The following is a 25,825-nucleotide window of genomic DNA, read 5'->3' as shown; positions in this document are numbered from 1 at the left end:
TGACTTCACACCTGGGCATCCTCCACACCTGGGCATTCTCCACACCTGACTTCACACCTGGGCATCCTCCACACCTGGGCATCCTTCACACCTGGGCATCCTTCACACCTGGGCATCCTTCACACCTGAGCATCCTTCACACCTGACTTTCAGAGTTAGTGTATCCTCAGGACTGCAGTGGGGGATTTACATGCTTTTTCCCCCACCATAGAGGCCCTCGAGGATGTGTGTGTGTGTGTGTGTGTGTGTGTGTGTGTGTGTGTGTGTGTGTGTAGTGGAACCAGAGCTTCATGTATACTAGGCAAGGGCTCTACCACTGAGCTCTACCCTCAGCCCAAGATTTTATTCTTCCCAGGTCACTAAAACATAATTCTAAAACCAGAATGTATGACTGTCAATTGTGTATTTTTGTGAAATTTTACAAATGTTGATTAGAAGGTCTTAGCAGAAAAGAGGCAGCTACTGAATGACAGGATGCTTCCTGTGTCTCAGAGGCTGGTGATGATAAGGCCTGTGCTTGAGTTGGTAAGCAAAGCCCAGCCAACGAGTTAGTGCCACACACACGGTGCTGGGCTGGGTTTTTAAGGAACTGATTATCCCTCAGTGGTAGAGCTCCTGCCTACGCTGCAGCCAGGCGGTGATTGCCAGTGCCACAGAGCAGTGCTGATGGTCATGACGATGATGGGATGAGGATATGATGGAGGTGGTGGAGGAGGTGGTGAAAGAAGAAGAGGAGGAGAAAGAGGAGGAGGAGGAGGAAGAGAAAGTGGTGGAAGTGGTGGTGGAGGAGGAGGAGGAAGAGATAGTGGTGGAGGTGGAGGAGGAGGAAGAGATGTTGATGGAGGTGATGGAGGTGGAGGTGGTTGGTGATGATGGTGATAGTGATGGTGGTGATGGAGGTGGTAGTGATGGTGACAGTGATGAAGATGATAGCAAGAATGTGTTTTAATAATTTGGTGACAGATCACTTGCCTAACATGCATAAAGCCCTTTGGTCTAACCCTAGCCACAAAAACACACAACTTAGGACCATGGACATAGTCCAGCAGTAGTGTACGTGCTTATTAGTATTCCTGAGGCCCTGGGTTCAGTCCCCAGCACCAAAATCTTTTTTTAAATAAAGAGTCAAAGTCAAACAGGACACAGTTATTACCTGGTCACTGGGACATTGGAGTAGAAGAAAGGTTCTTGTCAGGAGTGGGGCTTGTCACATCAGGCCGTGCCCTGGCACATGCAGCACAGCCCTGGGGGCTCTACTGTCCAGAGTGTAGTCACCTTGTCAGCTGGATAAGGCTGCATGGAGGAGTGGAACCTGTTCACAGTGGAACCTGGGGCCAGGGAGCTGTGGTTTTTAATTAGGTAGGTGTGATCTGAGGGTTGAAACTGGCAGGGTGCCAGGCTCTTACTGTCACCCCCTGGAAGCCTTCACCTGGGAGCAAATGACAGAGGTCGCCAGAAACTGTCACAGAATGTAGCTGGAGCCCAAGCTGGACAGAGCTTAGCTGACCTGATGGTGCTTCCTGTGGCCACACACACAGAGTAAACAAGGCCACACACAGCAGAAAAGGCATCCAAAGAGACCACAGGAACAGGGGCTGGAGCCGTGGTGCAGTGGGGAAGAGTATTGACTGCTCTTTTAGAGAACCCAAGTTCAGTTCCCAGTGAGAGAGCTCACACCATCGGTAACCCTGGGCTCCGGCAATCCGATGCCTTCCTCCGGCTCCTGTGAGTACCAGGCACGCAGATGGTGCACAGGTGCACATACGTGCAGGCAGATGCCCCCACACATAAAATGAAAAAGAAAAGAAAAAAAAAAAGAGACCACAGGAACAGGATGGCCCTTCTGCTGAGCAGGACAGTAAGTATTGGAGGGCTGACATCAAGCCATGTCACATACACAGAGGAAGGACCCCAGGCTCAGGCCCCTTCTCACCTGGTGGCAGCCATGCTTAGGAGTTTTTGATGCATATAATTGAATAGGAGAGATTATTCCTTTTAACAATGATTGCATTGCATTTTATTTCCTTGTGGAGGAGTGCATATCATGGCATGTGTGTGGATGGCAAGGACAGCTTGCAGGGGTCGACCACATGGGTCCCTGAGGTCAAAGACAGTCATCAGGCTTGGCGGCGAGCACCTTTACCTGATGAACCATCTCACAGAAGAGCATTTTTTAAACTGATTGTGGAAAAGCACCGCCTGGGGAGCTCTGATTCCCTAGTGTGGTGTTGAGAAGTCTGCTCTGAGTTGGTATGCCGCACGACCACACCTTGACATGAAGCTGACCACACCCCAGCCCGAGAACATGCAGATAGGAGTTTTCTAGACCACAAACAAACAAGGCACATTTATACCACTCACAGGAACAGAGAAGCCATGTATGATTTCTACATATCTGACTTGAATTTTTTTTTTTTTTAGCAGAGGTTTCATCCATTATAAAAAAGAAGCCAAATCAAGCAAAAAAAGGAGTAAGTATCACATTATGTAGAAGTACACAGGGGTTTGGCTCCCAAACTAGAGATCCATTTTCTCCTGTTTTTTTTTTTTTTTTTTTTTTTTTTTTTTTTTTTTTTAAACTGGAATATATCCTTTGTACACAGTACTGACTTTTATAAGCCAGAGTGGTGGCCCACTCCTTTGATCCCTGTGCTTGGGAGTCAGAGGCAGCCAGGGCTACACAGTGAGACCCTGTCACATGGAGATCCCATGTCACCCTAATCAGAACAGTATTCTCATTTATTTTGAGCCATAATATAATTAATAGCTTTTTTGTTCAATGAGATGAGTTAAATCATACTTAGTATTTTCTAGAATGCATGTGTCTTAGGGTTTCTTTATTTTTTTTAAGATTTATTTATTTTATGTATTTTATGTATTTATTTATTTTATTTTTTAAGATTTATTTATTTTATGTGTCTGAGTACACTTCAGACACACCAGAAGAGGGCATCTGATCCCATTACAAATGGTTGTGAGCCACCATGTGGTTGCTGGGAGTTGAACTCAGGACCTCTGGAAGAGCAGTCAGTGCTTTTAACCACTGAGCCCTCTCTCTAGCTCTTAGTTAGGGTTTCTATTGGCGCAATAAAACAACACTACCAAAAAGCAAAGTTGGGAAGAAAAGGGTTTATTCAGCTCACACTTCGATATTTCTGTTTGTATTGAAGAAAGTCAGGCAGGAACTCAAACAGAGCAGGGACCCAGAGGCAGGAACTCATAGAGGCCGTGGAGGAGTGCTAGGCTTGCTCCCCATGGTTTGTCCAGCCTGCTTTTTTAAAGAATTCCAGGACTGGCAGCCCAGAGGGTGGCACCACGCACAAAAGCCTGGGCCCTCCCCTGTTGATCACTAATTTAGAAAATGCCTTACAGCTGGATCTGATCACTAATTTAGAAAATGCCTTACAGTGGAGGCATTTCCTCAACTGAGACTCTTTCCTCTCTGACGACTCTTAGCTTGTGCTAATACAGCATGTTTAACCTTGTTTTTCTCTTGCGTGTGATCTGAAGGGCATCTGTGTCATGTGGGGATCAGTGAGGGCAGCTTTATGAATGACTTTCCATTAAGGTGATGGTTCTGCAGTGTCAGCCCTGCAGGCAGGCCTGGGGTAGGATCACCCCCACTTTCCCACACTGCCCCTCACCCACTCCAGCCACACCTCACTAGGTGGTCCTGCTAAGGCCTTGAGTCAATGAACCCCACCTTCTTTCTCCTTCTTGAGCCCCACCTTCAATGAATCCCACCTTCTTGCCTTCTTCTTTCTCCCCTGTAGTGTGCTAAGGACATTGCCAGCCTCACAGAGCAGAGAGGACTAAATGCTTAGCACAGGCCCGGCAGGTCACACAGAGTGCACAGCTGCAGGTACAGCTCCTAACTGCCCTAGGTAGAATCAGATCTTATATATCTTTCAGCTTGGAGCCAAAAAAGGAAGCTTGGGAGCCCAGAAACTGACAAACACATCCTTCACTGAAATCGAAAAGCAAGCTCAGGCTGTGGATAAGAAGAAGGAGCAGGAACACCTGGCCGGGGGCCCTAAGGAGGAGTCCATGTGAGTGTCATTTGTCATCTCTAACACACCTTAGCAGGGAGAGTTGTCTATGCCTTGACTTGGTTTGTTTTCCAAATACCTTGAATTTTTGGTTAGTGTGCTATGCAGGGTCTAATTTCACGAGAGTTTGTGTCATACAGGCATGTGGGTTGGAAGGGACAGAACTGGTGGGGGGGGGGAGCAGGAAGAGCGGATGGGACACAATGTCAGGGAAATGCCACTTCTTACCCAGGAAGACAACAGAAAAGACAGGCTAGTGCAGTGTTCTCTGCCGAAGCCCCCCCAACAGTCAGGTACTGAGGTGAGGTGCAGAAAGGCATCCAGAGGCTGATGGTCTGGGCCCATTAACTCACTGTTGATATTCTGAGGCCAAAAGCTTCAAGCAGTTAACTCCTGAGATAGCTGCAGGGGATTAAGAAAAAGAAACTTAGTTACTTGGGCTCTTTTCTCTTTGACTCTTGGGAGAGAGCTGGCCAGGTGAGAGGCTTGGAGTTCCTTAACTCTTAGTGAGCCAGAGAGAAAGAAAAGAAAGTAAGTAGGTGGATAAGTGAGGCACACACACAGACACAGGCACAGTGGACAAAGCGGGAAAGGGCTACACTGCCAACTTTATTGTTCTTTTTTATACCTTCTCAGGATGATTGATTACATGGTTTTCTGGGCACTTTTACATTTCACAGTACATTACAAGTTCATAGTAAGTTTAAAGCAGTTGTTCATGTCATAGATAAGGTTTAGGGAGCTACAACAGAATTTTTACACGTCTTTCCATTAAGACTAGCACTTGACTGAACATTCCTTATTTTCTAGCTCTGTAAGTTCATTGTAAGTTTAAAGCAATAGTTTTTGTCACAGGTTAGCACAGTTTTGTCAAGAGACAAATCATCTGCCTTGTCTTATTATTTTGAAGTCTTACATAGATAAATTAATCAATCTTTTATTTTATGCCCCTGTACCTACAATAAATGGCCCATTCCCAGTTTATGACCTTTAGTTATTAAGATTAGTGGCCTCATTCCTAACATAGAAGGAATGTTTTCCTTGACTGTAAGTTTGTTCCAAGCCTGTTTTCTTTCCCTAGTGAAATTACCCTGTGACACATAAAGGCTTACAGAGGTGTATTTGTAGCTTTTATTTTATAGGGGGCTTGAGATTACTTGTATCAATTTAGGAGTTCTATAAAATCATCAGGAATTATGAACTCATCAAGTCATCTACACAGCGTTACTACATGAGTGTACATCTGCATGCTGATCTGTAGGAAATCTGCCCAATAGTGTGGGCTGATGCCCAGGCTGTATAATTGTGGCAACAAAGGCATCTCAGCAGCGAGAAGCAATCCTAGGATGAAGACTCTGGGGACTTTGTCTCTAGAGCACACCCATTGCAGCCATGCAGAATGGTGGGCCATCTCCAGAAAACTTGCTTGCCATAGCCTTTCCTAGATGGCTTCTGTCACAACCCCTTTGGGGATATCAAACAACCCTTTCACAGGGATCACCTAAGACCATCAGAAAATACAGATATTTACATTATAATTCATAACAGTAGCCAAAATTACAGTTATGAAGTAATAATGAAAATAATTTTAAAGTTGGGGTTCACCACAACATGAAGAACTGTATGAAAGGTCATGGCATTGGAAAGGCTGAGAACCACTGGGCTAGTGGCACAGTGTGTAGCTAGCATGCAGGAGGACTCACACAGAGACTGTCAGGAATGCTGGCACACAGTGACTGTAATAGTGTTGGTAGCAATCGGATAGCTATGAGGCTTAGGCCGTGACTCAGCTCTAGAGCACTTGCCTAGAGTATACGAGAACACTCACACCATGGGCCCAGATGGGCAGAGCAAAAGGAGCCTGAACGCGTCTCCTGTGGCTGAGGACCTGGTGGGTCCTCACGGTGCAATTTGATTGCACTATGAAAAGAATGAATACATGGCTGTACATTGAAGGTTTATGCAAAGAAACCACACGCAAAACTGCATAGGGTATGATTCTCCCCTCAGGAAACATCCAACAAGATCACAGAGGTAGAGGCTGGAGGGGCAGGTGGATATTGCCAAAGCAGAGGGGAAGACAGCAGGGCCCTGTGGGGTTTTTTGTTTGTTTGTTTGCTTTTTAAAAGTTTATTTGTATGTGCATATACACACACATACTTAAAGTCACTGCATGTGTAGAGGTCAAAGGACATGCAGGAGTAGATTTTCTGTCTATCATGTGGGACCAAGGGATCAACTCAAGCTGTCATACTCAGCAACCTCTTCCCCTTCTGTCTGGGGAGCTACACCAGACCATCTTCTGTGCACTGTTTTTCTGTAAACCATCTCCCATGGAACCCTGTCTCTGTGTAGACTGTCTTCCATAGAGTCTTGTTTCTGTGTGGACTGACTTCCGTGGACTCTTGTTTTTGTATGAGCTGTGTTCTTTGGAGTCTTGTTTCTGTATGAACTGTCTTCTGTGGAATCTTCTTTCTGTGAAGACTGTCTCCTGTAGAGTCTTCTTTCTGTGTAGACTGTCTTCCTTGGAGTCTTGTTTCTGTGTGGACTGCCTTCCCTGGAGTCTTGTTTCTGTGTGGACTTAGACTGTCTTCCATGGAGTCTTGCTTGTGTGTAGACTGTCTTCCATGGAGTCTTGTTACTGTGTGGACTGTCTTTTGTGGAATCTTGTTTCTGTGGGAACTGTCTTCCATGGAGTCTTGCTTGTGTGTAGACTGTGTTCCATGGAATCTTATTTCTGTATAGACTGTTTTCATTGGAGTCTTGTTTCTGTGTGGACTGTCTTCCATGGAGTCTTGCTTGTGTATGTACTGTCTTCCATGGAGTTTTGTTTCTGTGTGGACTGTCTTCCCTGGAGTCCTGTTTCTGTGTGGACTGTCTTCCATGGAGTCTTGTTTCTGCGTAGACTGTCTTCCCTGGAGTCTTGTTTCTGTATAGATTGTCTTCCATGGAGTCTTGTTTCCATGTAGACTGTCTTCCATAGAGTCTTGTTTCTGTGTGGACTGTCTTCCCTGGGGTCTTTTTTCTGTGTAGACTGTCTTCTGAAGAGTCATGTTTCTGTGTAGACTGTCTTCCATAGAGCCTCGGTTTTGTGTAGACTATCTTCTGTGAAGTCTTGTTTCTGTGTGGAATGTCTTTTGTAGAATCCCGTTTTTGTGTGGACTGTCTTCCCTGGAGTCTTATTTCTGTGTGGGCTGTTTTCTGTGGCTTCTCATTTCTATATGTACTCTCTCCTTTAGAGTCTTCTTTCTTTGAGGCCCACCTTCTGTGATGTTCTGGTTTTGTGTGGGCTGTCTTCTGTGATGTCCTTTGTCTGTAGGGACTGTCTTCTGTGATGTCCTTTGTCTGTGTGAACTGTTTTCTGTGGTGGTCTGTTTCTGTGTGGATTAATTTCTGTGGTAATTGTTTCGGTGTAGACCATCTCCTGTGGAGTCTTGTTTCTGTGTGGACTGTCTTCTGTAGAGTCTTATTTCTGTGTGGACTAGCTCCTGTGGAGACTTCTTTCTGTGTGTACTGTCTTCTGTGATGGTCTGTTTTTGTAGGGACTATCTTCTGTGGTGATTGTTTCTGTGTGGAGTATCTTCTATAGAGTCTTGGTTTTATGTGGACTCTCTTCTGTGGAGTCTTGTTTCTGTATAGACTGTCTTCTTCTGTGCTGCTTGTGTCAGCGTAGATTGTCTCCTGTGATGTTTTGTTCCTCTGTGGGCTGACTTCTCTGGAGCTTTGTTTCTGTGTGGGCTGTTTTCTGTGATGTTTTGTTTCTGTGTAGACTATCTTCTGTGGAATCTTGTTATATGGACTGTCTTTCATGGAGTCTTGTTTCTGTGTGGGCTGTTTTTTGTGGAGTCTTGTCTCTATGTAGACTGTCTTCCATGGAGTCTCATTTTTATGTGAACTGTTTTCTGTGGAGTCTTGTTTTTGTGTGGACTGTCTTCTGTGGAGTCTTGTTTCTGTGTGAACTATCTTCTGTGGAATTTTATTTCTGTGTGGATTAGTGTCTGTGGAGTCTTCTTTCTGTGTGGACCATCTGCTGTAATGTCCTGTTTTTGTGGGGACTATCTTCTGTGGTGATTGTTTCTGTGTGGAGTATCTTCTATAGAGTCTTGGTTTTATGTAGACTCTCTTCTGTGGAGTCTTGTTTCTGTATAGACTGTCTTCTGTGCTTGTTGTATCAGTGTGGATTGTCTCCTGTGATATTCTGTTTCTGTATGGATTGCCTTTCCTGGAGTCTTGTTTCTGTGTGGCCAGTTCCCTGTAAAATCTTATTTCTGTGTGGACTGACTTCCATGGAATCTTGCTTTTGTGTGGACTGTCTTCCATGGAGTCTTCTTGTTGTGTGGACTGTCTTCCATGGAGTCCTGTTGTGTGGAATGTCTCCTGTGAAATCTTGTTTCTGTGTAGACTATCTCTTGAAGAGTCGCCTTTCTGTGTAGACTGTTTTCTGTGAGGTCTTGTTTTTGTGTGGACTATCTTCTGTGGTGATTGTTTCTGTGTGGAGTATCTTCGATGGAGTCTTGGTTTTATGTAGACTGTCTTGTTTCTGTGTGGAATATCTTCTCTGCTGCTTGTTTCTATGTGGGCTGTCTCCTGTGATGTTTTGTTTCTGTGTGGAGTGTTCTCTGTGAAGTCTTGTTTCTGTGTGAACTGTCTTCTCTGTTGCTTGTTTCTGTGTGGACTGTCTCCTGAAATGTTCTGTTTCTGTGTGGGCTGACTTCTGTGATGTCCTGTTTCTATGTGGACTTTGTTTTGTGGTGATTGTTTCTGTGTTGTGTATCTTCTGTAGAGTCCTGCATTTATATGGACTGTCTCCTGTGATGTCCTGTTGTGTGGATTATCTCCTGTGGAGTCTTGGTTTTCTATGGACTGTCTTCTGTGGAGTCTTGGTCCTGTGTAGACCATCTTTGATGATGTCCTGTTTCTGCGTGAACTATCTTCTGTGGTGCTTGTTTCTGTGTGGTCTGTCTCCTGTGATGTTTTGTTTCTGTCTGGACTGTTTTCTGTGGTGTTCTATGGATTGGCTTCTGTGGTGTCCTGTTTCTGTGTGGACTGTCTCCTGTGGAATCTTGTTTCTTTGTAGACTGACTTCCATGTAGTCTTGTTTCCTTGTGGATTGTCTTCTGAGGGTCTCTTGTCTTCATGTGTTTTTTATCTGCTTTAGTGGGAATTGTTGTCCACTGTATAATGAGAGAAATAAATAACCCTATTTTGTGAGGTTCTTTCAAGGTACAGCTTAGATGACATTTACTGAAATTCTGACAACAGTACCTGGAGCACAGTAGGAATTCAATCAGTGTGAGCAGCACACAGTAGGTGCTTGACCAGTGTAACTTGTTCCCATTAGTGCTGATGATGGTTTGCTGAGTGAAACTTAGAGGGTAAGCCCAGATGTTTTGAAGTTGTTATTTCCCTGTTCAGCTCTCAGAACACCAGGAGCAGCACTAACCTGTGTAGACAGACTTTCTCTATCACAGGAACGGAGAGTTGACTTGAATTTCTCTCTTTTCATTGGTTTCTGACCTGGGCAGAGGCAGGTTAGCTTGGCTGTTGGGGAGCCTGTGCTGCTGGGGCTTGAGGTAAAGTCAGAAGCCTGGTGCTGACAAGAGCCTTGGGAAGTGCCCACGCCCTCCTTTGTGTAGTCAGGTGGTTGGAGAGGCAGGACCTAGGGAGAGTAACATGAGATGCCCCCACACCCACCTTCCATGTGTCTGTCCTTAGGATTGGCTGAAAACACATTGATGAGGGTTTGGCTTGTAGCTTGTGGGTGGAGGCTTTGCCAGCCATGGTGGAAGCCTCTGGGCAGAGGTGCGTGGTGGGGAGGAAAAGAGTGATTTACTTGAGAACCCAATTTGGCAACTTTGTTGCCTTTCTCTAGGACATCATGTGATTGATCCAGCCATCACTGCTGTCCAGACCTGTCTCACGCCTCTGGAAAAGTGAGGGTTCTGTTCTGGAAACTGATGTTTCTATTGATTCTGACTAGTTACAGTTGAGTCAGTGGAGAGCTGGCAGCATGTCCTGCATGGTCACACTGTGAAGCTAGTGGCTCTGGCAGTGCTTCATTCTGTCTGGCTACACTGCCTGCTTCTGAGTATCCTACAGTCCAACCCTAACAGAGAGGAGAATACATGCTTGAGAGCCAGGACAGTCCTGTATCAGGAGTGCTAAGAGGACCTCACCGTGGTCTTCATAGCTTTTCTGTTGTCTCCAGAGGGTCTGGTGCTGCAGTTTGATCAGGTAGTGACCTTAAAGACACCTGATGTTTTACCATTGGTTTGCTAAGGAAAACAATACTAAGAAAGTTAAAGAAAAAAGACACTTGCCAGGTCAGAGCCAACCCAAGAAATCCCGTGTCTTGTTATAAGAAGGAAAGAGCAAAACCAAGTGTGGCTTTCCCTGCCACTGTGCTTGTTGTATCAGTGTGGATTGTCTCCTGTGATATTCTGTTTCTGTATGGATTGCCTTTCCTGGAGCACAGGAGTCCCTTTTGCCTAGAGTTCTGGCAGGAGCTGCTGGGGGTGGGGGTTTCCTGGCACTGCCCAGGGCTTTGGGAAGCAGGTGGTAGGCACGTTGTCACTTCTCACGGCACTGAGAATCACGGTCTTCCTGCACACCACTGTTCCTGCTGCTGGAGGCAGAGCTTTCTTTATAGCTTAGGTACAGCCTGCACTTGTGGAAGCCTGGGAGCAAGGACAGTGTGCACACACCTTCCAAATAAGCGTACAGCTGCCAGCCCTGACAGCATGGCAGGCTAATGGGGTGGCTCAGTAGGTTACAGCGCTCGCTGTGCAAACTGGTAACTTGAATTCAATCCCCAGAACCAGTAAAAGGAGAGAATTGACTCCACAAGTTGTCCCTCTGATCTACACACACACACACACACACACACAGAGAGAGAGAGAGAGAGAGAGAGAACAAGTGTGCACACAATAATTAACAACAGTACAATGGCCGGGCGGTGGTGGCGCACGCCTTTAGTCCCAGCACTTGGGAGGCAGAGACAGGCGGATTTCTGAGTTCGAGGCCAGCCTGGTCTACAGAGTGAGTTCCAGGACAGCCAGAGCTACACAGAGAAACCCTGTCTCGAAAAAAAAACAAAAACAAAAACAGTACAATGGTTGGGTTTCTCTGTGTAGCCCTGGCCATCCAAGAACTCACTCTGTAGACCAAGCTGGCCTTGTACTCAGATCTGCCTCCTGAGTGCTGGGATTAAAGGTATGTGCTGTCATGCCCAGCATAATAAATGGTTTTAAAGTTAAAGAACTTGGCTGGATAGGTAATGACTATCCATTTAAATGTTCTCAGAAGCATGATACATAAAGAGACCTATAGGAAATTATTTGAAATACAACTAATGATTTATATATTTATAAAATCAATTTTAGGTATATTTCCTTTTTGTAATTAAAAAGGATTAATTGAATATGCTGTCTATCTGTATGTGGGAGTTTTGCATGTTTATGCAGGTGCCTTCCACAGTCAGAAGAGGACGTCAAATCGCCTGGAGCTGGAGTTACAGGTGGTAGCTCCCATGTTTTCATCTTCAACAAGGATACATAGGACTAACCTGCACTGGTGTGTCCCAGGAAAGTGTCATGTCAGGCAGAGGGAGGACCTGTGGGGAGGGAATTGAGGCGTGCACCATGGTACCAGACAATCAGAAGAACAGCCGAAAAGACCTGAGCTTGTTTTTGAGAGACTCAAAGCCGTGTTCTGAAGCTGAAGCAGGAACTACAGTCTCTGGACTGCCTGGGATTTTAATGCAAGGTCATGGTTTTTAAAACCGAACTAAGGAGAGTGTGCTTTTCCCAGCAGTGTTTCGTCCTTGCGATTGGCCTACAAGGATCTGGAAATTCACAGGAAGAAAGATGAAAGGCTGAACCTGAGTGGCCAGAAGAAGGTGGAGGCCGAGCGGCTGGGCATGGGCTTTGGAAGCTGCAGGAGGTAGGGTCTGCTGGGCCGGGGGTAGCCCAGGGCTGTCTGCTCATGGTGAAGGCTAGGCCAGGGGCTGGTTTCCTCGGTACTCTCTGCTGCCTCGACTTTTGCTTTGCTGTGGTGTTTAATACAGTATGGAGAGGGCTGGGCCTGCGTGGGTGAAGCCCTGGGCTGGAAACCAAGGTTGGGGATCCACTCAGGGCCATTCTGTGCTTCAGGGGTCCTTGTTTGCCTCAAAACAACCAACCAATAGGGCATAGTTGGTTGACGCTTAGTGGCGTGTGCCTCAAATCCTAGCTCTCAGGAGGATCAGGATCTTTTAAGGCCAGCCTAGGCTATATAGCAAGACTAACCTAGGCTACATGAGACAGAATGTGTGTGTGTGTGATGACAAATGGCACACATGGTTCTTGGAGAGAAGGAACTAGGTGTGAGTTTCCATGAAGTGTGCACTGCATTGGAGTAGATGCTGTGGGCACACCCTTTGCATGTGGCTGTTTTCCTGGCAGTCCAGCCCTTACAATGGCTTCCAGTTTCCAAAGCTCAGACTGGGTTCCCACCCCTCCTGATCACCTTGTGTTCGTTCAGTTTGCCTCAAAAGATCCTTTTGTTTGGTAAGATGGAAGCCTTTAGGAAGCCAGTGATATAATATTTCCTGTTTTATTCTGTCCTTTCAAGTGGCATCTCCCACTCGGTGACTTCAGACATGCAGACCATTGAGCAGGAGTCGCCCACACTGGCAAAGCCAAGGAGGAAGTACCAGGAGGACCCAGAGGACTCGTACTTCAGCTCCAGCTCCAAGTGGTCTGAACAAAGCAGCAGGTATGGGCATGTTAGGGACTGGCCTCAGGAGCCAGTACAGACCAGTGCCTGGCCCCATCTGAAAGCTCTGGCTGACAAGCATCTGTGTGCAGGAACAAAGGCCAGGGAAACAGTAGAAGGAGCCATGCTTACAGCTAGGAAAATGTTTGTTGATACAGTTAAAAACTGAGGGCTAAAATTAGAGGTAGGCGAGATGCACCATGTACTGTGAGAAGTGGAGAGGCCGTCTCCAGGGCACGGGCTGCAGCTCGTCCAGACCTTCAACAGCTTCTGTTGAACACTGGCTTCTGGAAGCTGCCAGCAAATCCAGTATGAATAGTATCTGTATATGAATCTCTTCATGAGAGCCATGACTGCTCTCTGAGGGGAACCCATGGTACTAGGACAGCCAGGTCCTGGCCTTCTGTGTCTACTGTCTGCTGGGGTAAAACCCGTGACTGGCATAAGGCTGATTGTGGTTGAGGACAAGTGTCATCTTGAATAGAGTCGTGTTGTCAGGGTCACCCAGAAGCTGACTGGACAGGAAGTTGGGATAGTTTTGACATAACAAGTAGGTATGGAAAGCTGGAGTCCGGGTTGAATGCTGGCCGTGCCACGTAAGAACCACACATAGCAATGACCGGGTTATTAAAGCACTCCATGCCGTAGCTTCCTCATCCAAGTGAAGGATCCGGGCGGGGCCTGCCTTGCAGGATCCATGGTGAGAGCTGAGGACTACAGAGCACGTGGTTCTTCTGCTGTCCAGCTTCTCCTATGGCCTATGAACTCGGCCAGACATGTGGCTCCGTGACTGGCCAGCTGGGCAGCTGCATTAACCATGCCCAGGACCCTTTCACATCCAGAATTGGTGAGGATGGGACACACCTATCAGTGATGGCGCTGCCACAGTCACACAGCCATCCTGGTATCACCAGGCCAGCAGACATGATTTCGTAGGTAGAACCATCGTAGGTTATGTTATCGGTAATCAACTGTAAAAGTGTTGACTTTCCTATCCAGGCTCCTAGGAACGGCACTGTGCAGACAGCTCTTACCTTGATTTTAAGCACAGCTCCAAGTTATTAAGTCTCAGTATTTTAGAAAGGGAGCTGGCTGGTCCATGGCTCCTTGTTGGCCTAGCCAGAGACTGCCTGCCCCTCTCCAACCTGCGTATGCTTCTGCAGCATGCACGGCTCTGTCTGTACAGTGCCATTTGAGAAAAATGAAATATATCTCATACAGGAGAAATTCAAGTTTGTGATCGGATCTGGAAATCACACATCAGACCCTTTTACATTTGCTTTTCATGAGGGCTGGACTGAGGACTGAGGAATCTTGCCCCTCCCTGCCTGTCAGTGACTTCCCTGCTCCTTAGTAATGCCTGTGGAGGGTGGTGTAGAAAGAGGCAGAGTCACTTTCATGGAGAGCCAGTCCTATGCTCAGATAGCAGGGCAGGTGAGAGAAAAGGTTCTGGGTAAGGTCTCCTGCTGAGTGGACATTTCCCATCCCCAGAGCCTCGGGTCATGGAAGAACCCATGTGGGGCCTTCCAGCCTTCAGAAACTCCTTGACTCAATCAAGAGTCAGTCCCAAAGGCTTAGAGGCCTCTATGCCAGGGCCCAGTCTGAAACCTGGGGGTAAATGTAGATGTAGAACAGAGAAATTGTGATGCTGTGTGTGTGGTGAGCTGGGCTGAAGGCATTGGACTGACTTCCTGCCCAGGGCTCCTATAACATGATCCTGTCTTTGTGCAGGATCAACCTTTATATAGGCCTTGCAGCCTCCAGAAACCTCTCTCTTCCTTGGCTCAATCAGAAGGGTCAGCCACAAAGGCCGCTGTGCCAGGGACTAATTTCAGTTTGAGACCTGGGGGTAAATGGTGTTTACGTGTAGAGCAGAGATTTTGGTGCGGTGTGGCTGGTGAGCTGCAGGTTCTAGGGACAGTCACCCTCTAGTTCCCTTGATGACCACAGAGACATAGCAGGGTTGAATGAGGTGCTTTGGCACCAGAGGTGAAGTGAACACTCTGAAAGCCAGCATGTCAGTGCCACAGAATGCTTTTACTGCTTCCAAATTATTCATCAGCCATTAGAACTTGCATATTGTGAATTATGGAAGAGTTTCTATTAAGCAAGGGGGACATATCCTTGCGTGGTGTTTGTAGTGAGTTCCATTATTTCCAGACTGTACATGATGCATCATTATAGAATGCATTCAGAATAATGAAAGGGACTGCCTTGCTGAGCCCCACGGAGTCCAAATGGCTCTGGTGGGGGATGTGACTGAGGCAGGACAGTGTGCTGTTAGGGGCTTTGACAGGAACTGCAGGGGTGTGTTCAGAGGGGAGGAAGGCACAGTGTGAGGACCAGCATGAAGGAAAAGCTCCTGGGGAAGTAGGACCCAGAAATCAAAGCCCATGCTGGGTGAAGGTCAGTGATGGGGAGAGCTGCTGAGTCCTGATGAGACTGATGCCTGGGCAGACTGGGTATCCCCACGGGTACCAGAGCAGAGAGACCCTTATGAGTGAGTGAGGAGGAGGGAAGCCCCATGTGGGGACTGCTCAGAGCACCTATGCAGGTGGCACCTTCTTTTGCAGTTTAAAGGTACCTCAATGCCCTCCAGTCCAGCTATGTTTTTTCACTCAGGTAGATGAATGTCCCTGCCCCGGGATGGTGCTGACCTCCTCAACACTAAGCCCTAGTTTCACTGTTGACAAAAACCTGAATATCTCAGCTTCTACCTATCTGAGGGACCGCTCAACCTCTTCTCAGCCATGCCGTAGGGCATCACAACTGTCCAGGGGGCTGGAAATCTCAGCAGCCTGAGCTGCAGCATTGGAAAGGCTATACCCCTTCCCTGAAGCCCTCAGCTGGGTTGGCTGCAACCCAGAAGACCTTAAAAGGAATGTTCACGTCAGCTCATGTTCATTGGCCAACCTAGTGTTGTCTGTCACAGCTGCCCTTCAGCACATGACTGGGCAGGGACGTTAGGTCCCCCGTACCCAGAAGCAAGAGACCTCAATAGGACAGCATCCATAAGTACTCTCTGTCTCTATCCCTCCCTTTCCTTCAGGTACTTTGACGACCCCATGGAGTTAAGAAGCAGCTCCTTTTCTAGCTGGGATGATGGTGCCGATTCCTACTGGAAGAAAGACAGCAGCAGAGACCCTGAGCCTGCCATGAAAAGCGCAGGCTCTTCAGACAGGTGAGAGCTGCAGGCTGGGAGCCGGTGCCTCAGTCATAGGACCAGTGGGCGATACCTGTGTCACGCCTGTCCTGTGCTCTTTTAGGAAGTGGCCGTGCTTTGGGAGCACGTGTCAGAAACACCTGTGGCAGTTAGAAAGCGGCTCGAGGGCCAGGTCCCAGGGATTCTCAGTCCGTAGGCCACAGCCTGCCTCCGGGATGAGTCACCTTCCCCCATTTGAAGACTGTTTGCCAACTAGACAAGTCCCCTTTTCCTAGGAAGTAGTTCTGCCATCTGGTCTATGTATCTGGGAATATATGTATACAGACATGTGGGGGCGGGGAGTTCTGTGTGTATGTGGTCCTGGTGATACATGTATGGGGATGTGTATACCTGCATATGTATGTGTGATGCTAGGAATATGGGGAGGGGGGAGTGTGCACATATGTGAGTGAGGGGCTGATATCTATGGACCAGAGGGTGTGGGGCTGGGGATCCATCCCAACACCTGAAGCATCCTTGCCAAGCACACTGTACTGAACCACATCTGTATTCCTTTCAATTGATTTTTGTTTTATTTGGAGGCAATGTTTTACTGAGTTGCCCAGGCTAGCCTCAAAATTGACATCTTCCTGCCTCTGCCTCAGATTATAGCTCATGCCACCACATCAGAACTGATGCAGGTCTCATAATTTTGACTAACACGTGACCATGTAATGGCCATCAAGAGCAAGGCATAGACACTTTGTCAACCCCGAGTTCCTTGCTCTGTCTTCAGCCGCAGGGCCCTGCCAGTTTGTTTTTTTGATCTTCCCATACAAGAAGATTATTACACATGTAACCTGAGGTCGCCCCATAACTGGGATGTCCTGTTAGCCCATGCAGTTTATATGCTGAGTGATAGACAGTGTTGTCCTTGCATGCTCACACAGTGTAGTAGATGCTTTCTAACACAACTGAGATGCAAGGCTCCATATAAGTGAAAGTGTGAACCGAGTTAGCCTCACCACTGCTCGGTGTTCTTCACTGTAGGCCCAGTGCTCCCCGGAAGCCAGAATATGAGCCCGCTGGCAACACAGATGAAGCCCAGAAGAAGTTCGGCAACATAAAGGCCATTTCCTCGGACATGTACTTTGGAATACAAGCCCAGACAGACGTAAGGGCACAGAGGGCTCCTACAGGACCCATGAGAACCAGGAAGGAAGCTTAGCTGTGGGGACCATGTGGGGACCATGTGGGGACAAGCTGCTGAGAGAGAAGGGACCTAGCCAGACGCTCCCAGCCAGCAGTGCTGGAGCCCAGGCCTGCCTGAGGCACCTGAGAGACTGCGGAGTCCAGGATCTGGTCTCAGTGCTGTCCTGCCTCTCTCGGGAGAACAGCGTCAGCCAGTAGCTTTTGAGTAAATTTGGGAGATTTTTATGTAGCAGCAATTGCTTTTAATCAGTTTAATGACAGTTAAATGAAGCCTGGATACATTTGTGGGCAGCTGCTGCATTACCCAGCTGTCCCCTGTCTCAGAGATGAACACATTCACCCAGGAGTCGGGCTAAGCTGAAGCTAAGCCCTTTTCCTTTTTCCTCCTCGTGCTCAAATGTAGGGAGTGGGGGTGGGGGTGGGGAGCTGAACTCTGACCCTGAGGGTGCTGGTTTGTCTCAGAACAGAGGCTTCATTGCCAAAGGATCCCGCCAGCACTTACCTTAAAATCATGAGCTGAAGGCAGCAGCTCTTGGACGAGCACTTGCTTGACATACTCAAAGCCCGGGGTTCCAACCCCAGTTACACACACACACACACACACACACACACACACACACACACACACCCTTGAAGCCATACAAATTGATGTGCTAAGTGGGTGTGGGCATTTCTAAGGAGTGGCTGAGAGCTCTGGCTGCCCCATACTGATCACACTGGCAGTGATGTGGGATGCTGCCCCACCCACAATCATTGCAAAACACACCTGTCTCCAGGCCCTGGCTTGGGGTAACATGGGCGGTAGAGAAGCCAAGGGAACAAAACCCACTCCCGTCTCTCTTCAGCAGTTCTTGGAGTCTGACTCTGCCTCTTTTTCCTGTCTAGTTTGAAACCCGTGCGCGGCTGGAGAGGCTCTCCACCAGTTCCTCCATAAGCTCTGCAGATCTTTTCGATGAGCAGAGGAAGCAGACCACAGGTGAGGGGCTCACCGGGCTCCAGGGCTCCCACAGCCCCAGCATGTGTGTCCCCATGGGACCTTTCCCTTCCCAAGATTCCATGCTCCTGCACCTTATGCCTTGTCCCTGTGTGAGCAATGAGACCTGAGATGTCCCCTGAGACCAAGTCATGCTGTTTATACCACAGCACCCCTGTCATCTGGCAACTTAGTATAGAGAACATTGTTTATAGAGGAGGCTGCGGGTTCTGGTGACCTGTGAGATGCCAGCCACTGGCTAGTTAGCCGCTGTCTCCTGCCTGTGGGGTGGTTGACATGAGACTCTGTGTAAGGTATCAGTCCTGGAGTGAGTCCCAGGAGTCACCTCACAGGCCCTCAGCCCTCAGGACGCACAGGAGGGAAGCAGCGAGTAGCTCTCCAAGAAAGACACTGCAGCTTGGAAATGGGCAGAGGAATGGGTGGAGAGGAAGTGCCTGACTCCACTGCCCTCCCACATCTCTGCACAAGGTGTCTAGTCATCCCAGGGCTGCAGTCCAACCATGAGCTCAGAGTAGGCCCTTACTGCCCACACAGAGCTGTGCCTTCTGCATTGACCCGTGTGTTCCCTATTCCAGAAGGCCTGCAGGAACACCCCACACCAGGCCACAGGGTGAGCGTGAAATGGCAGCAGCCTCTGAGGTCATTTCAGGAAAAGAACCAAGAGGAAGAAGTCTCAGGAGCCAGTGTTGCAGGCTGAGTGCTGTCTATATGCTGGTTTGCACACTTCACAACCAGACTGGCTTTGGTGTACAGGCCTGAGTGTTTGTGCAGGGTAACCATCCTGCCAACCACACCATGTCTCAAACATTTGGATTGGATGTAGCTTCCATAGAGGAGGAATAGGGTAGTCTCAACTGTCTGGAACTTTCTGTGTGGAGGTTTGGGCCTTAGATACAGCAGCACTGCCAGCTTCCTGGGCTTAAGCCAGAAGAACCGTTCTAGGCTGGTGTGTGCTGGCAGAGTGGCTGGCAGGTAGGCAACAGTGTTCAGAGAGAGAGAGATGGGGCCAGCTGCCTGCTCTGATGCCTGACAGGGCTGGGCCAGGGCCCTGGCTCCCCAAGCCCATCCTTCCTGACCTCAGCTACAGGGGCTGTTCTTGGTCCGTCACTGCCCACTGAAGCTAGAGAGCTAGAGCAGCCCTGACTCCTGGTTTCAGTGTGACCCTCACACCCTAGCCTTTTGTCAGGCCTGCTTCCTGCTGTGATGTGACCCTGCCATAAAGGCACTCAGCCTACTCAAGGTCTCCCAGCACAGTGTCTGCCCTGGCAGTGCCAGAGCCAGTCAGGCAGGTCAGTCCTAAGGCCAAGGCTGTTTGACGTCTCTGAATGCTTTTCTAATTAATTTCCTGGAACATCTACTCCAAAACATTATTGTTAAAAAAACAAAACAAAACAAGAAGAAAAAGCAAAGGAGAGCTCTTTGAAGCAAACACACCCTTCTGCCCTGCATTGTTCCAGAACTCCGGCCAGCTCAGACTTCCTCTTGCCCCAACCACAGAACAAAGGTCCGCTGAACTCTGATACTGGGTCCATAGTCTGCCTTGAACAGAGATTGCCCCTCCACTGACCCCAGATAGGTGGGACTGTTGTGGCTGCCTGTCTGAAACCACACCCCTGCTCCCCCTGGGACATCAGCAGCCACCACCCTGAGCTGCTGGATGGCCTTACAGAGGACTGTTCATTGCCATCCTAGAACTCATTCTGTAGACCAGGCTGGCCTTGAACTCAGAGATCTGCCTGTTAAGGACTCCTTATTTGGCATGCACTTCAGTAGAGGGCAGACACTAGTGTTGAAAGCAGGTCTGTGGCCTCGTCACTTGTCACTAGCAGGGGTCAGATCATGCAGTCTGGGGTTCATGGTCCATGTACGTGCTTCCTGGAAAGTAGAAGCTTTATGGGGTGTGATTAGACATCGCGCGTGGTACTCAGGGCTGCTCCCTGCCAGAGAAGGTTGAAAGACTGAGTGAGGAGCATAGCGAGCAGCAAAGGCACTAGCACAGTGGGGCCAGGGGCTGTGTGGGCTATGGGCGGGGCCCTGTGGGAGGGGCTTGTGGGCTGTGGGCGGGGCCCTGTGGGAAGGATGGAGTGCTCAGGGCCCCGGACGGACAGCAGAGTAGGAGACACTGTGACAGCCATGTTAGAGATAGCTTGTTTCCCACTTTCTTGCTTATCCCTTGGTGCTTTTAGCATGTAAGAGTGTGTTGTGTACACGTGCGTGCATGCATACATGCATATGTGCATGTAGAAGACAGAGAGTGGTGGGAATCTTCCTCCTTCACTCTCCACCTGTTCTTTGAGGCAGGTCTCTTAATTGAACCCAGAGCTCACAGATTGGACTAGTCTAACTCGAAGGTCGCTCTGGGAAATCTGCAGTCTCCCTTCTTCAATCTGGAATTACAGGGGGCTGCCACGCCTGTTATGCCCTTTGATCTGAGCTTGCCTTCACACTTGATGAGTACTTTATCCACGGAGCCATCTCCCCAGCCTCCCCCCCCCGCCCCCCCCCCCCCCCCCCCCCCCCCCCCCCCCCGCAGTGTCTCTTTCAAGGACAGATTGTTCCAGTGTAGTGTAGCCTATGGCCCCACATCCTGAGCCACCCTCTTGCTGAGCTGACTCCATGTAAAGTTGGCTCTCGGGGTCAGGTTGTGCAGCCTCTGTGGGCATGCGGGCCTGCAACTTCAGGCTCAGTGTGTTCTCAGGCCTTTGCCTGCAAACTTCTTACCTACATCCTCAGGCGGCAGCACCCTGAGACCCAGATTCTAGCTCACTCACTGGCCTCTGATGTCAGCACGTTACTGGCTGCAGTACCTGTCTCAGACAAGTAGCTGCAGGTTGTTTGAACCTTGTGACATTCGCCATTTGTAAAGTCATAGACTTTTCTCTTGATTGGTCTCATTTCTGAAAATTTAGCCCATAATACCTCATTAAAGAAGATACATGTCTCCCCTGGAAGAGGAGGAGGACAGCCCTGAGTGCTGGGTGTCCCCCTGGCTCCTTGTCTGCACCCCCTCCCATAGTCCAGGCCCTTCTGTTTGTTTGTTCTCTGTCCTTCCCTTATCTTGGCTGCCCCACTCTCCTCTGATAGTTCCTCACGTGCTAGAGCCCTGTCCTTGGGCTGATGTCCTGTCCTTGTGCCCAGTCACCAGCTTTCAGCCTGGCTTCTGTGACCTCCCTAGCTCTCCCTCACCCCAGCTGCCCTGAGCCTGTGGGCATGCCTCAGGCCTCTGCATGCCTGTGCCTCACTCACATCAGGGGTGTGGCACCCGGTGACCAGACTGCAACAGTTTTTTCACGGGAGGACCCATCCCTTGGCACTCGACAGAGCCCTTCCCACGCATCTGTTTTCTGAACGAGAGAATGCACAGGGAATGGATGGAGCCTGCTTGCTGCCCAGCACAGTTCAATTTGAACCTTGAGAGCCACTGAACATAGTACCTTGTCCCCCTTGCTGTGGTGGCTGAAGGACTGTGTGTTAGGACCAGTACTCTCCTCTGTGCCATGCCCTACTGCAAGGTCCCTCTCTCTGGACACAACTGATGCCTGGAAGGAGGGAAGAGAGCAGGGTGGGTTCACTGAGCTACACATGTTCTTAGAAGAGGGGCAAGCTGGCATCTCTCTGTGTGCAGGAAACTACAACCTCTCGAACGTGCTGCCCAATGCCCCGGATATGGCACAGTTCAAGCAAGGTGTGCGCTCCGTTGCTGGAAAACTTTCCGTCTTTGCCAATGGGGTCATGACATCCATTCAGGTGAGTGAGGCAATGCGGGGGCTCCTGGGAGCCTGGAGCTGCCACTGTGAGCTGGGCCTGTGCTGCAGGGCAGTCCAGGCATCATGAAAGCCTAGATCGATGAAGTGCTCTGTGGTACTGTCTGTCGTCTCAGCCACTGCAGGCTGAGACCCCGCCTGAGGACAGTGTTTTCTAAGTTCCTACTGGGGCTCATGTATTTCCCCAGATCTGAGTTTAGAATGGAGAATTCTTTTTTAAAAAATTTAGATTCATTTATATTATTTTATAGATATGAATGTTTTTGCCTGCATGTGTGTGTACGTATGTATGCATGCCTGACCTCACAGAAGGGATTAAGTCCCCAGAACTGTAGTGACAGGTGGTTGTGAGCTGCCATGTGGGTGCTGGGAATCAAACCCAGGTCTCCTACAAGAGCAATAGGTGCTCTAAACCACTGAGCCATCTCCCAGCTCCACAGAAGAAGATGTGGAAACCATCCAGTATCTCTTAGTTCTGGGTACCCCTGTAGTGTCCTACTGTATCTTGTTTTGCTTCTGTCTGTCTGTCTGTCTTTTTTTGAGTCAGGGTCTCTCTGTGTAGTCTTGGCTGACCGGCAGCTTACTATATAGAAAGTCCCCTGCCTCCGCCTCCTGAGTGTTGTGACTAAAGGCGTGCGGCACCACATCCAGCATTTTGTTTTGAAACAGGGTCTCACTATGTATTCTAGCTGTCTTGGAACTGGCCTTGTACCAAGTTAACCCAGATCTCAGAGAGCTCTGTGTCCTCCTGGGTACTGGGATTCAAGGCATATGCCACCGTTCCTGGCTGCATATATTTTTAAACAAGGAGGGAATTACATTGTTGTGTGACTGTATGTTCTCTTTTTTCTCAGTGGTATATTCTAGGCAACTCTTTGGAATTCTCCAGAAGCCATTTTCTATGGAGTGGAAATATGCATGTCTAATCTGCTCGCTCACTGCACTGCACTTTGATCTCTGAGCTTTCTTAGTGTATACTCACTGTGTGTGGCCCTGGTTACCGAAGGACACTTCAGAATGTATAGAACTGACTTGATGCATATCTCCCCACACTTCTACCCTTCACTCGCACCCCCTTAGTGCCCTTCTTCTTCTGCTTTACACTGTACACACATACATCCTTTATATGTCTGTAGAAATACTTGTCTTTCTGTGTCAGACTTAATTCAGTTCATATACAAGAAAGCGAAGGGGGATCCCATTTATGACAGGGAGACCGTCTCAGATTGTATGAACAGCTTGCTTCTGGAATCTTCTTAGTTATGTAAAGTCATTTTAGAAGCAGTCTATTAATATGGAATGTGATCCTGAGGAGTTGACTGAGTTCACATTGCCACTTATGGTCCATGGAGGCTTCTAGTCTGCAGACTGACCCTGCTGTGGCCTTGATGAGAGTGTGAGGGAAGAGAAAAACAAACACTGCAGAGGCTGGGCATCTCCTCCCTCCTCCCTCCTCCCTCCTCCCTCTTTCTTCCTCCCTCCTCCCTCCTCCCTCCTCCCTCTTCCCTCCTCCCTCCTCCCTCCTCCCTCCTCCCTCTTCCCTCCTCCCTCCTCCCTCCTCCCTCTAGTAGGCATTTCTTTAGGTCCTGCTGGCACCAGTGCCCTGGCAAGTAGTATCCCTGTTTTGTGGGTGTGATTTTCCTGTATTTAAGAATCCTCCCATTTGTGTCCCCATTTATAAGTGAAGAAGCAGAGGCAGAGATTGAACCACTGCTAGATGAGCAGGGACTTCAGACAGATCCCTCAGTGCTCCCCTCACACTGGCTCCCTGGAGAGCTCAGGATGTGGCCCCAGCCCCAGGTCCTGCCTTGCAATCCTTAGTTCAGCCTGGGAGCTCTAGGCCTTGGGCATCTCTCACATGGTGTAATCCTAGGCAGGTCTCCAACTCCCACTTGCCCTCCTGGCCATGGAGAGGCTGAGGCAGTGCTGGCACCACTCAGCTGCTCTTCGTGCAGAGACTGGCCAGTGACAAGAGCCAGGTGCCCCTCATCAACATCAGTTACATGGTGAGTGCATGTTAGAAGACAGATGCAGTGCATTGGTAGTAAATGTTGGTCTGGTTCTCTCTAGGATCGCTACGGCTCTTAATCCTGGTGCCAGGCTATGTCCAACCTGGTAAAACTCCACTTCGGATGGACCTGAGACCACATCTGGCTGCGCCGAAGCCCCAGCTGCTTTGCAGGCAGGCTCTGCTAGTTGGCAGGGCACCTGCACACTTCTGAGTTGTCCTTTTTCCTTTGAGACGTCCCCATTTCTATGTAGTGGGGCTTTGCTTTCGTTTCTGGTTTAGGTTAGCTCAAGCATATCCTTGCTTTATCTTTGAGGCATCTTTAGTTCCAAGAACTGAAAGCCTGAGCTGATGCCTCCTCCCACCTCTCTCCAGACTGAGAGCCTTCACCTGAGGACTGCGGGCTCAGGGCTGCCCGCACCAGCCGGTGCTGGCTGGCCTGGGGAAATAAATCCACAGCACATGCTTCTCACTGCAAAGAAGCAAAACAACAAAAACAAGACCAGAAGTGCCCATCCCCTGCTGACAGATTGCTTCCTGTGTGTCCCCACACAACAGGAGATTTTAAACAACACACACTTAAAGCCATCTGTCACTCTGTAAATTATTTTGTACATTCTCTGCTCTTAAAAGTGTTCCCCAGTCAGTTCCTTTAACAAACCTGAGCTTCGGTGGTGCCAAGGGAGTTCTCTGTGGCCTGGGAATACATAGGGTGTCGCCGCGGGAGAGGATGAGCGGGGCCAGCCCGGGGTCCCAAGTGCACTTAGCAGTTAGCAGTACCAGGAGCTCAGGCTGAGGACGGCAGTGCCATTGCGGCTTCAGGACAAGGCTCAGATCCGGGGAGGGGGCGATTATAATCGGGTAGTTTTGTTAATATTTTTTATCTTGACCTTGATGTTCCAAAAGTTATAGGATAGATGTAAACCAGTAAAGTCATTTGGCTGTGTTTTAGACAGCACCAGAATATATTGTTCAACGTGGTAAAATATATTTGAAATTTGATGAACCAAAAATGTGATTTCAGATGACTATTTTGTGACTCTTTCTTAAAAGGTCCGATTTGTAGACTTCTAAATATAACACACACACAGCAGACTGTTGCCTGCGTTGTCATTCCTCAAGGGCCTTTGTACCGAATCACTGTACACTGGGCACACCCATGATAGCTACAGGTGGGACTGACGGATGGATGCCGTCCGTCGTCACAGCACAGTGGGCAGGCAAGCCTCTGGGAGGGGAAGAGGCCTCTGTGACAACTGACAACTGGCAGACAGCCCTCCACAGCACACTGGAGCCAACATGGCAGCACACACCTGTAGCCACAGCACGTGGGTTTTCCTGTGGGTTGTAATGTCAGGGTCAAGGTGTGCTGAGGGTGGATGCGCCCAGAGGCCTCCATTCCTGACATGCTGGCAAGGGGTGTTGTTGGTGTTACCCCTTTTCTCTTTGTTGTTTCAGTGTTGGGCTGGGAGCCAGGGCCTTGAACACACTGGGCACTGAAAATGCTGCTCAATCATCTTTTGACGGGGATGCCCCAAGGACCAGCTGTCCATGAAGAACACTTCAGTTGTTCGCTTTCTGAACACTGCCATGGGGCATCAGATACTAACAGTCCACAAGGAAACTCAGTGGCGGAGACAGATCTGTCTGAACCCCATCCCACAGTGAGCCCTGTGTGCCTCCCCATGTGCCCTGTGGACTCTGGCTTATCCCCAGGCAACTGGACCTGTGCCCCAACTTTTGCTCACCTGTCCCCAGGCATGGAGCCTCCTTACTGGGCAGCATCTGGGGTGTCTTAGTTAAGTCTATCCAGATATTTCAGTGAAGACACGAGGCTGCCGAGTGCTGTGCTGTGTGGCAGTCCACTCAGCTGATGGCCAGCCCTGCCTGCCCAGAGTCCCT

General features: G+C 49.0%; 1 protein-coding gene across 4 annotated transcripts in view; it reads left to right on the top strand.

Annotated features, from left to right (window-relative positions):
• Positions 1–25,016, top strand: part of Arfgap3 (ARF GTPase activating protein 3) — a 49,668-nt gene extending 24,652 nt beyond the window's left edge. The window contains exons 8-16 of one of the 4 annotated variants that reach the window (XM_034517196.2): positions 2,422–2,471; positions 3,913–4,049; positions 11,862–11,990; positions 12,660–12,803; positions 15,853–15,984; positions 16,996–17,119; positions 18,043–18,133; positions 21,777–21,898; positions 23,986–25,016. In XM_034517196.2, coding sequence (XP_034373087.1) covers positions 2,422–2,471; positions 3,913–4,049; positions 11,862–11,990; positions 12,660–12,803; positions 15,853–15,984; positions 16,996–17,119; positions 18,043–18,133; positions 21,777–21,898; positions 23,986–24,003 — 947 coding nt within the window. In that variant the 3' untranslated portion in view covers positions 24,004–25,016. Of the gene's footprint in view, positions 1–2,421; positions 2,472–3,912; positions 4,050–11,858; positions 11,991–12,659; positions 12,804–15,852; positions 15,985–16,995; positions 17,120–18,042; positions 18,134–21,776; positions 21,899–23,985 lie in introns of all 4 variants that reach the window. The other 3 variants (XM_034517198.2, XM_034517195.2, XM_034517199.2) reach the window with 3 other exon arrangements.
• Positions 25,017–25,825: the final 809 nt, after the last annotated feature.

Source organism: Arvicanthis niloticus, chromosome 13 (assembly GCF_011762505.2).
Source record: "Arvicanthis niloticus isolate mArvNil1 chromosome 13, mArvNil1.pat.X, whole genome shotgun sequence".
NCBI classification, from domain to species: domain Eukaryota; kingdom Metazoa; phylum Chordata; class Mammalia; order Rodentia; family Muridae; genus Arvicanthis; species Arvicanthis niloticus.
This window is presented reverse-complemented; position numbering and strand designations above follow the sequence as displayed.